General features: G+C 43.4%; 1 protein-coding gene across 5 annotated transcripts in view; it reads left to right on the top strand.

Moving 5' to 3' along the window:
- The window catches only part of BEND7 (BEN domain containing 7), a 47,294-nt gene extending 35,606 nt beyond the window's left edge, over nucleotides 1-11,688 (top strand). For 2 of the 5 annotated variants that reach the window (XM_075767909.1, XM_075768234.1), the window contains 2 exons: nucleotides 4,891-4,941; nucleotides 9,719-11,688. In XM_075767909.1, the coding sequence (XP_075624024.1) occupies nucleotides 4,891-4,941; nucleotides 9,719-9,780 (113 nt within the window). In that variant the 3' untranslated portion in view covers nucleotides 9,781-11,688. The remainder of the gene's footprint in view (nucleotides 1-4,890; nucleotides 4,942-9,718) is intronic. The other 3 variants (XM_075768159.1, XM_075767991.1, XM_075768075.1) reach the window with 3 other exon arrangements.
- The last annotated feature ends 1,789 nt before the right edge of the window (nucleotides 11,689-13,477 follow it).

The following is a 13,477-nucleotide window of genomic DNA, read 5'->3' as shown; positions in this document are numbered from 1 at the left end:
AATGTACGGACCCCCCACGTCATTCTCTCTTAGTTTTGTCTCCACTTGCTCACTGAAACACACCGGCTAAGTCCATGGGTATAGGCTAAGGTGCCCAAAGAACAAATCTGCGCCAGCCTTAAACTAAATTCACCTGAGACTTTCTGAGCCAATATGTCCCTCCGGTGCCTGATCGCACTGATTTGTCTACATTGGTTTCTGGTTTGTCGTAACGCGCAGGCTTTATCTGAAAAAAGCTTAAGATGATCCATTTATTTTACAGAAGCCACAAGACAACTTTTTAGTTGCGCTAAATTTTAAATTTAAGAGAGGAGAGGCAGACTTTCCATCCTGCTTGCCTTCCCCTGAGCCATTTAGTGCATCCTCTGATTAGTTCTTCATTTCAAACCAGGCAGTAAGACACTGCATTCATGAGCAGCCCTCTCTGCTTTATCCTGTGAAACATTATTTCAGTCCGATAATGTAAATCCTGCTCTAGCTTTCAGTGATATTAATAATTTCAGAGAATTGTAGCAAATGAGTGGGGTGGATCTGCTTTTTGTACCTTTTTCTGTAGGGCGTACTCTCCTGAGTGTTTCCAAATTAAATGAAATCATGATCACTGGATCGTAGATGCTCCCCAGCTTCAACCTTATTTATCATGTTTGGCTCATCTCCTAGAATTAGGGACAGAAAAGCTCCCTACTTGGAAAGCTAATCAAAAAAACACTTAAAAATTCTGCTTTCTAGAAAATAGTTCCCCTGTGTAGATTTTGAAAGGTTGTTATCCTAAGCCAAATAAAAATTCATTTAAGTTCTGAATCAGTGACAATATTTTTCATAGCTGGAAATATTCTTTTTATTTTTTTTTTTTGCTTTGGCTTTTTCTTAGTTCTTTTAGATTATTGCTTGAGATCTGAGACTTGTGTAGGGTTTTTTTTATTTGTTAGATCTGAGAATAAAGCTGTCACTGCCATTAAATTTTTATTGGCCTTGTTCAGTCTTTTCAAAATTTCACAAGTTGGCTGTCACAAAGGGGAGAAGAGACTGTGAGGTTAATGTTACAAACAGATGTTATAATTAAAATTAAAGAGTATGATAATATTCTTCAGCCTTGACTACTAGTCCCATTTCATGCCAACAGCACAGTACTGGGGCACGGCTTCATAGTGCCAGATCTGTCTTCTCCCAACAGAGAAGATGAACCTTTTTGGCTGCTGGGATGGGATGAAAAGTGGCCCTGGAAGGGAAGAAGTCAAAGGAAAAGGCATGTGCAGAGGTTTCCTCTCTTAAAGCAGCGTGAATTACAATGCAAATTGCCTTGTAATTTACGGTGGCGGGTTTCCCACGGCGTGGTCTTTTCACCCTGCAAAAGAGAATATGGGCAGGTGGCTGGTGGCTGGTGGCATTGCCAGCGGCAGCACACAGAGAGACAGTCAACCATTAGCACAGAGATCTTAAACCAGGTAAAATCAGAAGGAGCTGACTCGCTGTTCCTGTCACCTCTGTGCCAGACATAGCATCCAAGCCTTTTGATTACTAAACTCTCCATCCACTAATAAGCAGTAGGTCAGGGGCCACACATCTCTCGCAGTAAGTTCTTCCTCCCTTTTTATGTTTTGAAGAGCCTGTAAGCCATTATTCTGTAACGGCTGTCCATTGCGTAGACAGGAAAGCTGATACTGTATGAGTAATACTCCCCAATAACAGAGGGTAAGAGCTGTTCATGCAAAGTGATTACCTTGCACGTAACCTGGAAGCTTTTGATTGCCCTGCTCCATAAAGGAAAATATGACAATATTAGAAAACATGCTGAAATTTTTCAGGCAGGATTAATTTAAATAAACTACATGCCATGATGCTTCATCCTTGAATTGTTGTTTAAAATTAACATTAACTTGTTGCAGCGTAAAATAGTGGGAATGAAGGAAGAAAAAATGCTTACCTTTTTTCTGGAAATACACCTTTTCTCCCACGTCCTTGTTCAAACTACTGCTTCCATTGTTTCATATGAGGGTTTTTTTGCTTTCTATTTCTCTTCATCCTTCTGATTTCTCTGGTTTGCATTTTTGCTGCAGTATCTATGTGTCGGCGAGAGATCAGGTTGATTTTTTTCTTAGCAATTCATACAGGACCAGGAAAGATGTAGGATATGAGGCCAACATCTGGTACGGTGCTTTTGTGGCCAGTATCTTAGATAGAGATGGCAATATTAAAATGAGTAACTGCTGCATTCATCTGCCCAACCCTAAGCATACATATACTCCTGTCCAAGGAGCAAACCAGCAGGTGTACACTTAACAGACAACCATGTACATTGGAAGCCAAACAATTTTTTTTGGGGAAAAAAAAATAAATTCTAAGGAAACGACTACCAGGTTTGTTTTGCAAGAGCTACTGAGCTCTAAGCAAAGGACAGAAAAGAGGCTCTGAATTCCCACAGTAGGATCTATTCCTGCTTGCCTTGTCTTGCAAGCTGGCTCAGGACAAGTAAAGTTTGGCTGGCAGTCTCTGGGTGCGGTTGTCGAAGGCAAACCCTTCTTTCCTGCTTGGAATGACATGTGAGAAGCTGATGGTTTACATCCATGTTAGGAGGTCGAGGTGTTTGTCTTGCCTTTGTGTCATACTTCACCTGAAGCTGTGGTTACGTATCCAGTTTCATAAATCTGCCGTGCTTCCACTCCCTTTCTGGCGCTGGCACAAGCATTCATGTGTTGTCAGTTTTTAACTAGATCTGATCTCGGTGACTGTATAAACGTTTGTGCTGGCTTGAGGAACAGGACTGGAACAATTGGTGGAGAGCTGGACTTCATCTATCAGGCTTGTGTCAGATTAAAATGGCTGGGTAGCTCTGTTACCAACAAAGCTGGTTCTGCAAAGTTGGAGACTCAAGTCCTTATCCTCTGAAAGCGAGGTAATTCCTAGTTGTTTCTTCCTGTATTACTGCCTTCCTCTGAGCTCAGTTTTAGCGAGGTGTAGGGAGACCAGTTAGGCAGAAAGGTAACCACGTCTCTAGAGCTACTTCAGGAGTTGCTGCTGAGATTTCCAGAAAACCTATCACTTGAGAGCACAGCCTAGTTGGCACCAACCCTGGTGTTGGTAGAGCGAAGGCTTTCCATAGCTTGGGACCCTTCACCCCAAGGGACCAGTTACAGCTTTGTCTCTCGTATGCTGAGTAGCTCTGCCGCAGAATCACTTGGTGCACGTAGTTCATCCTAGCATAGCTAGAAGTTGGCCTCAGACTGTCAGTCCAGATTTTTTAAGCTGTGTATATCCTGCTGGCTGTTTCTCAGCTGCTCATTTCACTGTGCTGTCTCCTCCCATGCACATCCAATCCTTCCATCGTCCAGTCCAGATTCAAACCAGCCTAGGTAACCTCTTTCCATTTATTGAGCCACCCTTTCCTTCCACTTAATTTGTTTCTGCCCAGTGTGCCACCTTCTCACAGAGAGCAGAAAAATGTGTCGGTTCAAGGCACAGAGTCACTTGCAGGTCTGTGCCATGTACTTGTCAGGGCTCTCCATTTAAACCTTCTGTGGGAGGAAAGCTGCTTAGCACTAGGGGTTTTAGTTCGTTTAGTTCAATTAATTTTACAGAACTGAGTAGAGAGCTTATAGCTAAAAACTAAACTGACATCCATGCACGTGCGAGAGAGAGCAGCCTCTTGGTCCTGGGGTGGATAGACAGAGGTTGATGGATCTACATTAGGAAACTAAGTACATTAGGAAACTAATGTAGGTCAGGAACTGGATTAGTTCTTCTTAGAATATCATCATAAAGGCAACAACTCGACATCCTCATGTACAGAGCCATGGTAAAGATGACCACGACAGTTAGCTTAGTTTCAAGTGGGAGCTGAACTAAGTTGCTCCGTACATCTGTAGCCTTGGTCAGATTTGATCCCTATGGATATTGTGCAATGAATGGATGCGAGTATATGTATATCCACCACACTGACCGTGTACAATGTAATGGGCTGGTCCTTTAGGCCCACACCTAGTTTGCTGAAGCACTCTGAAAGATCTCATTGTGTTTCAAAGGCCTTAAATATCATGCTGAAGTGCCAGAAGACAAAGGTAATAGGATTTTGAATAGGGCTTGTGTAGGTTAGGCACTGCTTTCCTGTTACACGCCTATAACTTACTTGGGGTTCACATGCACGCTCCAGGGTACTGCAGTCTAACAAGTCATTGCACATCTGCTGAGCCAAATTAGCTATCTTTATGCATACCCTTGGCCTGTGGCAAATACGAGATGAACAAATTAGGCTTTTAGCCTTCCTTCACCGTGGGCTAAATTAAGTCAAATGATCTTGCATAAGCCGTGGGTTGAAAGCACGTGTGTATACATAGATGGTAATTGCTTGTGTACCTAAGTGGTTACGTGCTTTTGTAATTACACCAGGTGCCCACCTGCATCTTTGAAAACATTTTGCCCTAGTAAATCTGTCCCCTGCAAAATGAGCTTGCCTGTGGTCACGGGAAGTTTGGGTGCACAATGGAGTACTCACCCTTTCCCTGTAGGCGTCGGATGATGGCAGCTGTCAGAGGGTGGAGTACCAGCATGAGAGGCTCTTCCTCCAGAGACCGCTGAGGACTTTTCTGATGTGATTTTATCAAATGATTGCAACTCCTTTTATCATCCGGATATCCTGAAACCTTAAAAAGAGCAAGTGTTACTCCATCCCATTGCTGGCACTACTGCTTCTTAATACCCAACTCCCTCTTCTGAGTTTGCATTTTTATTATATGACCTTTGCCTCCAAGCAGTGAGTTTTTAACTGAGCAATAACAAATTGCAGCTGAGGAAAGTAGATGGAAAATGCAAAATCACTCTACAGTATGTAGCTTTTTAATCGCATTCCCTTATTCAGTAAAAGTAATGAGATTTCTTGTTTATATTTGTAATCAGCAGAAGCAACCGACTGTGATGAGAAGCCGGACATTTCTCTACTACAAACAGGTAAAATGCATTAAAATTTTTATCAGCTTCCAGTGTGTGTTTGTTTATGGCACAGAAGCAGTTTTCAATAATCCTGGTGTGCCATATACAGTCAGGTAATTGCACACAGGACCCAGCTATCTTAAGTTTTGAATGCCCTGTATTAAAAAACAAATGCATCAGAATCTTGCAGTTTCCCCCTCTATTTCCTGTTCGAAAAACCTCAAGGTTCATGGCAACAGCTGAGCTAACAAAGCCAGTAAGTTACCCTTCTTATGCCAGACAGGGACTCACGCTCATCTCTGGTATTTCTGGGAGATTTGAATTCTTAACAGAGTTCTTGGTAGGGACAGACACAATAATTTGTATTGTAGCATCTGTTCAGTTGTCCAGAGTATTAACAATAATATCTTGGATTCACAGAAGGATTGCAAATCTGTCTATAAGCTAGTTAAGCATTGGTTTATTTTTTCTTGAAGTGCAGCCACCCTGCCTTAAAAGCTTGACAGTTGCTAAACAGCATTGTAGCTATGCATCAGTGTGGGCTAGGAAATTAGGTTTTTGCACGCTGTTGCACGTGGTATTGAAACCAAGACAGGCTGAGACTGAAATATGAAGCACCCTCTCATTAAGAATTAGTTCATCAATAGGTGCCTTGTCAATAGTAACTGAGCTGATGGGGAACTGAATCCAGTGGGGCTGGAGCCTGGGGAGATGGTCCTTTTCCTGCATCACAGCGTCATTTCCCTGTAATTTCACCAAGATGCTACCTGTTATCCCCAAAGCCAAATTAAAACAAGGGAAGATCTTGAGCAGACAAATAGAGTCGTGGATTATGGTGCATTTTTATCATATTTCTAAGGTGTAACAACAAAGGGTGGTTGGAGATCAGTGATGCTGTTACTTTGAAGAACAGGACAGGGCTGATACTGAGTTGCTGAGCGCAGGGCACAGTACCTGGAGGCTATGGGATGGTCGGGAGAGTACTAGTACCATCGCAGCATCTGTCTCTTGTGCAAGGGCTTCCTAATCTCTCTTGTGTCGCGTAAGGACTGGAGAAGGCGCTTTCACACACCCGCTGCTGTGTGCCGGAGCAGCAGCTGCCAGCCATGGAGCACTGTCGGTTGAAATCCCGCTGTCGGAGCACGTGCAGTTACTAAGGAATAGGACCAGCGAAGCAGTTGGGAGGACAAGCAGCTATAGTCTTGTTCTGGCATGGACCCAGTGGGGGCTGGGAGCACGCGCTGACTGCGAGCCACCGTGCTGCTTTCTTGGCCAGCCGCTGAATATTTCAGGGTACAGTTGTGATAATAGATGCAGGAAGCTCTGGCTTGAAAGGTCTCTTCCAACTGACATCCTGTTCGTTTCATTTATCGGGGAGGGAAGCGATTCCGTTGCAAGAGGACCCTCATAAAGGTTGCTAATGTGATGTAGTGTTATCTTTTCATTGCTCTGGTAATCATATTAAGGAGCAGAATTATCGGATTGCTGTGCTTTTCTTTGAGCGCAGTTTCTGTAGTTACTACTTGCGTCGTACGTCATTGAGCGTGCCGAGATGACTACGGTAGAGATGACTCCCTTTCCACTCCGCAGCAGATCACCGTTGCAATCTGCTTGCTCGAACACCTTTGAGCATCCATACATGCAATTTTTGAGCTGAAAGGTTTCCTTTGCGATGTGTTCCTCTCCGTACTATCTGTGGAGGGACGCCTAAATAAGCCACGCTGCAATTTGCATCGGTGGGGGAGGTGATGCTCACAGGCTGTAAGCCAAGCATTTGACTCACAGCCATTATTATGTGTGTGCGAGGGCCTCTTTATAGTATGTGTCCATGTAATATCATACTGTTCTTGGAAGCAAATGATTTAAAGTGATACACAGACAGTATAATGACAGTAATTATAATAGCCAAAATACAGATGCTTTTTCTCAAGGAGTATAGCAAAAGAGGTGGAATATAACTCTTCCAGAGGTCTTTCCATCTCTTAATACAGCTGGTTTTATAAAGGGGTGCTACTGACAGGTTCTTTAAAGAGAGCCTTTGTGCGATTTATTCAGCTGTCTTCTCTGTTTAGCTTGAAAAATCTTTGGGGAAGAGTCTGTCTGACTCTGTGTTTGTACAGTGCCTGGTGCAATGGGCCTCGGTTGCAGATGACAGCTAATATCAGATAAATCACAGCATCAAATTGCGCCAGGGGAGGTTTAGATTGGGTATTAGGAAAACTTTCTTCACTGAAAGGGTCGTCAAGCACTGGAACAGGCTGCCCAGGGAAATGGTTGAGTCACCATTCCTGGAGGTATTTAAAAGACGTGTAGATGTGGTGCTTAGGGACATGGTTTAGTGGTGGACTTGGCAGTGCTAGGTTAACGGCGGGACTCGATGATCTTAAAGGTGTTTTCCAGCCTAAATGATTCTGTGGTTCTGTGATCGGTGGTTAACCTGGTGTGTTGGTAGAATAAAACCAGACCAAATTGGATTGCTCGAGGGGAGTCTTGCAGGAGACTGGAGAGGGGGAAAGGGTGGGGTACGGAAGTTATTTATGAAAGAGGGTTGCTCTCTTGGTCTTCAAGAATTGAACAAACTTGTGATGTAAAAGCACCCAGAGTGAATGACTTGAATCAATGGTAAGTGTTGGTGCAAAATGAAGGGAAAACTCAGATGCCTTTAATCTGCCTTTCGTGCTCAGTCACCCCTGCCTGTGACGCTGACGACATTATGAACAAGATCTGGGTATACATGGACTACCGATGCTGAAATGTCTCAACCTATGCGTTTTCAGGTCACAGCCTATGGCTGACACTTCATGTGAGACACCTCAGTCAGAAGTGCAGTTGCTTTCAGCTCTCTTCATCGTTGGTGGGAAGAGGGCTGCTTCCCGAGAGAGGGTCGGGTCAGCTCAGGTGGTGTTTGGAGGTGCTGGCAGGACTGGGCTCACAGTGCAGGGCATCGGTATGGGTGCTACAGCCGGGTTGGAACCTGCTCCCTCTGTGCCCACAATTAGCAAAGTCTCAGACTTTGGGGTGAACAGGAGTTGTTTTGTTTTCAAAACCCTCTTTTGGAACTCAAAAGCCTTGAAAAAAAATGGAGCTGGTACATCTTCAGAAAACTAAGGAAGACGTTTTTGCCCAATTATATTTTAGCACTTCCGAGCAGAAATCATGCTCCTGTTTTAAAATCGCCCTCGACGCTAAGAGGGCCTTTCCTTTGAAAGCTGTTGATTGAAGGGTGTTTAAAGCAAATTGGAAGAACTGTGGCAGTTAAACTTGCTGGGAACTTTGGTGCATTGACAGATAAATCTCAAGAAAATACTAGAAGAATTGTCTCTAAGAAATGTTAGAAAAGCTCAGGTCTTCCACAGTTCCAGCTTTTGCGCCTACCAGAAGCTGAAGGCTGTGTCCAGACCTGAGCTGAGACAGAGCAGACAGCTCCCAGGCTAATGACCATGGACTAAGTGGAAAGACTGATTGGTTTCTCAGTGATACAGGAACCTGGAAGGTGTGAGATAGATCTTTATCAGGATGAAGATGTGGCAGCTTTTAGAGTCTTTCTATATATGTTGGCACTACAAAAAGGCTCATCTTAATTTGGTCTGTAATTTACATGAAGCATCTGATTTTTGTGTTTAAAAAAAAAAAAGGAAGGCATAACCCATAAGTTCTGCACATGGAAACAACTGTAACCCAGCTGCAACACCTTTTTTCTTGAATCCTCATCTTGAAAATTTCATGTGAAAGATATATGCAGCAGCCCAGGAACATGAGAGAGCCTTCCTTATACTCGCACTTTGGACCGCAGCTGTGCTGAGAGTTTGTATGGTTTCTCCACACTTGGGTTAATTTCAAGATGAGAAAGAATTTTGATATCCCTAAAAGAAGCCGAAACACTAACATTCCAATCCTCAGGTCCAGGGGTGATACAGCTTTGTAAAAAGATGAGAGCAATCCCTTGGTAAAGAAACCGATGATAAGAAAATAGCAACGATCCAATTCTATATAGGTTGTCTCCTTTTCTCTTGAAATACAATATCAAGAAAACGAAACTTCAAAAAAAAACCCAACCCTTTTCTAAACCTTAAATATAAATCCTTTATTGTAATATAAATCTTTATCCTTTCAGTGCATGATTGTATGAGTCTTCCCTTTTCATTGGATTGTATTTGCCTCTCAGGCTGATTGATGTCTGTCTCCTATTTGCCCTGTGTTCTTAGCGCTCTAGTTGTAATTCTTCTGTCCATCTTTCATTGTTCTGTTTAGAAAAAGCACATTCTTAAAGTGCCTTTAAAAAGATGGGATATAATCATACCACGCACCTTTATATATATGTATGTGTATATATATATACACACTCTCCCATATGCATTTAGACCGCTGTGGAGTGATGTGGGGTTTTTTTCCAAAGAACATCCCAAAGTATGTACTTTAGGTTTAAAATTCATGTGGTGCTTTTTTCACTTCTTCAGAACCGTAACTTCAAAGGGGTGAGCATCGCAGCGCAGTTTGTGCCAAAGTCTAATGCAGCGCTTTACATCTGAAGTGGGGTGCACTATATGTTGGCTGGCAAATTCTGTATTCAAAAAAATCTATTTAATTTGCTTTCTTTAGCCAGTTGGGCTCTACTCTAAATGGAATTCAGCACCCGCTGCCTGCGTACACACCAGCAGTTCAGCGCCATCAAAATTAAAGTTAGAACTAAAATATGTAATTTCCATAATTTTATTGTTTATTTTTTTGCAAATTACTGATTTCTTAAATTTTTCTTTTTTTTTAACTGATTTCTTCAAACTTTTTCTTCCTTCAGGTAACCTTTTCGACACCACAACAGATCATCTGATAGACACAAACCCAGATTTTTCAGCTTGAATTTCACATCCTACATCAGTGTTTTTAGCAGATAGAAACATCCTCTCCTTTGAATAATGTTCCTGCAAGATCGGCGCAAGAACTTCAGCGTACCACAAGGCATGGACGTCCATACCGTTTTCCCTTCAAGTTTGTGTTGTTTCACACCTTTTCCATGTAACCTCAAATAACAAAACCGCCAGATTGCTTCACTGTTCTTCATCTTAATTAAAGATGATTTCCCTCTGTAACCAAGGCATTATTTAATTGGCAGGGTATCCACTCTGAAGACATTCTCTTGCTTTTGTTTTTCCTCCATGATTGTATTTTTCCACGTGATTGTATGCTTGCCAGCAGTGTTTCGTCTTAAGCCACGTAAAGGTGACTAGACACAGCCGGGTGACTCTTCCCGTCCCCGGGGACCGGGGTGGCATCTCTCTCCATCACAAACCCCAGGGCCTCGATGAGCATTTGACTCAGCAAAGTTTTTTTGTGCAAAGCACTTTTCCTTTCCTGGTTGCTGTGGTACCAATGACCAGTTGTACGCAGCTATGATTAAAATGTCCTTGCTGGATTTAGCAGGAAATAGAGCAGGATTCCTCCCACCAATGCCCATTTCCTAATCTATGGCAGGGAGAAGCTGTTCCTCAAACAATTTCCCCTACGTGGTCCTAGCAGGATGGTCCTCGAGCATCTTTGTAGTGCAGATTGCTGGAGGTGGTCATTCTCCCCTTGTTTTCCCCCCCCAGCTTGCCCTGCCACCTCAATCTCAAAACGTATTATTAGTTTGCCGATTTCCAGGAAGAGGGTCTGCACACTGTGATTTTTCAACCACTGCCCATGGCGACAATATTCACTTATTTTTTAAAAAAAAAAAAAAGTCACCTTTTGACTGGCACACTATTGATATCTCAGCAGTTGAGTGAATCGATCAAGAAATTGCACTACCCTCTTAGACGTTGAAGGGGTCGGTCCTTTCAGGTCAGGGCTGAGGTAAAATTGTACGCGGCCCTCCATGCAAACCTTCACTTCTGCACCTTTCATCAGCACTAAATTCACTTTAAAAATGTAGGGAAATAGTCTAGAAGGTCTTACCTGCAACATCTGTTGATCACCAAGCGGTTGAGTGTGTTTCCTGCAATTCGAGGGAGAGCTTGCTAGAGCCTTTACAACGGTGTTTCATTTCCCTGTGTATATTTTAGGTGCATTTTTTTTTTTTTTTTTTGGAAACTATTTGGCCTTTGAGTGTCTCAACAGAAGTGCTATTACAGAGTGGGATGGTTTTAAAAATATTTAATCTCTTTTTTTAATGATCTTAAAGCCTGTTTTCTCAGAGGTCATCAAATGCCCACAAATAACACCAAAGCCAACGGGGAGCGGCTTGTTCTGTCGGCGTCTGAGAAACCAGGCTCCCAGCCCATCCCCACCCACCCACCGTGAACTTTTAGGAATGACCGTGTTCTCTCTGAAACTGTGGAATAGATCGAATGTGCACTGCAAACCTTAAAATTTGAGTCTTTCCTTCCTTCGTGGCTTGGAGTTGCCTGCGTTGGGCAGGGGGCACTGGTCTGTCGTGTCCGTATCATAACCCTTCAGCAACAGAATCAGCGTTTTGTAAATTTGGAAGATTGCGTTTGTGTTTACTTACTGTGACTACTGTTCAGACTTTCTTCAGAAATCTTTTTATAGGGTTTATTAGAGAGAAGAAAAAAAAATCATTCCATATTTAGGTAAAAATGTCTCAATCTTCTGTATATAGGTTTTATTAATATGTAAATATTTAGATATTTTTAAATTACTATGTTCTTAATAAAGCAACAAGGGACTAGTTGTGAAATGGTGTATAACATTGTGTCGTGTTACCGATCTCTGGGAAAACCTCTTTGTCAGTTCAGAAAAGAAAACCTACAATAAATAACTTTAATTGCACGTGTGTTCCTGTGTTCTGTGCTGGATTCCTGTATTTCAGAGGAATTACCTAGCAATTACTAGGACTACATAGGGAAATGTATGGAAAACCTTAAAAGTTAGAACCACGACACTGTTTTTCCAGCTGGTTCAGATGGAAACCACGCTGCCTGCCAATCACGACAACGTCTATATCCAATCACATAATAACTCTTGAGTATTAAGTGCTGATATGCTTGAAGTCTAATTTTAATTGAATTAGGTGCCTTTATAATCTGCACTTAAAAGGTTAAGCTCCGCTTCTATGGAAACAACACATAGGAAGGACAAACGCATACTCATAATTTGGAGTAGCTGCAAAGATATATGCTTGGTAATTTATTATCACACCCTCATCAAATGTTGTTTAGCCTTAGAAAATATTTCTTGCAAAAACATGTTCCCAGTAATCTTCCATCAATTACAAGGAGCCAGTGAAGTGAAAGAGCGGCTCACCACACCTTTTCAGCTTTATATGAGGAGCGCTAAGGATAAACTGTGGGTAAAAAGTCTAGCGAGAGTTTCCCTTACGCTTCGGTGGCTGCATGGATCAGCTGAAGCTTGGTGCACGTCTTGCATCTGTGTGACATGGTGTGAGTCAGCTCAGCACCTCTCCGTTGGGGAGTACTGAAAGAGCAACTAAATCATAGAATCACAGACTGCTTTGGGTTGGAAGGGACCTCAAAGCCCATCTAGTTCCAACCCCCTGCCATGGGCAGGGACACCCTCCACTAGACCAGGTTGCCCAAAGCCCCATCCAGCCTGGTCTTGAACACTTCCAGGGATCCAGGGGCATCCACAGCTTCTCTGGGCAACCTGTGCCAGTGTCTCACCACCCTCACAGGGAAGAATTTCTTTCTAACATCTAATCTAAATCGACCCTCCTTCAGCTTAAGGCCATCACCCTTTGTCCTGTCACTCCCTGCCCTTGTAAACAGTCCCTCTCCAGCTTTCCTGTAGCCCCTGCAGGTACTGGCAGGTGCTCTAAGACGTCCCCAGAGCCTTTTCCTCTCCAGGCTGAACAACCCCAACTCTCTCAGCCTGTCCTCACAGGAGAGGTGCTCCAGCCCTCTGATCATCTTCGTGGCCTCCTCTGGACTCTCTCCAACAGCTCCATGTCTGTCTTGTACTGGGGACCCCAGAGCTGGACGCAGTCTGGGGTCTCATGAGGGTCTCATGAGAGTGGAGTAGAGGGGTAGAATCCCTTCCCTCAACCTGCTGGTCACGCTCCTTGTGATGCAGCCCAGGACACGGTTGGCTTTCTGAGCTGTGAGCGCACATTGCCGGGTCATGTCCAGCTTTTCACCCACCAGTACCCCCAAGTCCTCCTCAGCAGGGCTGCTCTCAATCTCTTCATCCCCCAGCCTGTATTGATACCAGGGGTTGCCCCAACCCATGTGCAGGACCTTGCACTTGGCCTTGTTGAACCTGGTAAGGTTCACATGGGCCCGCTCCTTCAGCCTGCCAAGGTCAACAGCGATTGAGTTTGCCTATGCCCACAAATTGGCTTCAGATCTGAATGCAACTCATCACTCACACGATTAGGGATCTTCAAGCTTGATGGAACAAATCCATCCTTCGCTAAACAACAAGTATTTTCACTCACCTGCTCTGCTCTGCAAGTCATCTCCAAAAGCGTGGCTTTGTTTGGCTTGGCTTTTTAAACAGGGGGCAGGTTAATACACCATTATTTGTAATGTTAAGTGGAACGTCTGTCTTTAGGATACAATTAGGAGTGAGAAATGTTGCTGTGTGCCAGGATCCGTAAGGC

This window comes from Balearica regulorum, chromosome 1 (assembly GCF_011004875.1).
Source record: "Balearica regulorum gibbericeps isolate bBalReg1 chromosome 1, bBalReg1.pri, whole genome shotgun sequence".
Lineage (NCBI taxonomy): Eukaryota > Metazoa > Chordata > Aves > Gruiformes > Gruidae > Balearica > Balearica regulorum.
Note: the sequence above shows the minus strand (reverse complement) of the source record. Positions and strands in the feature narration are given on the sequence as shown.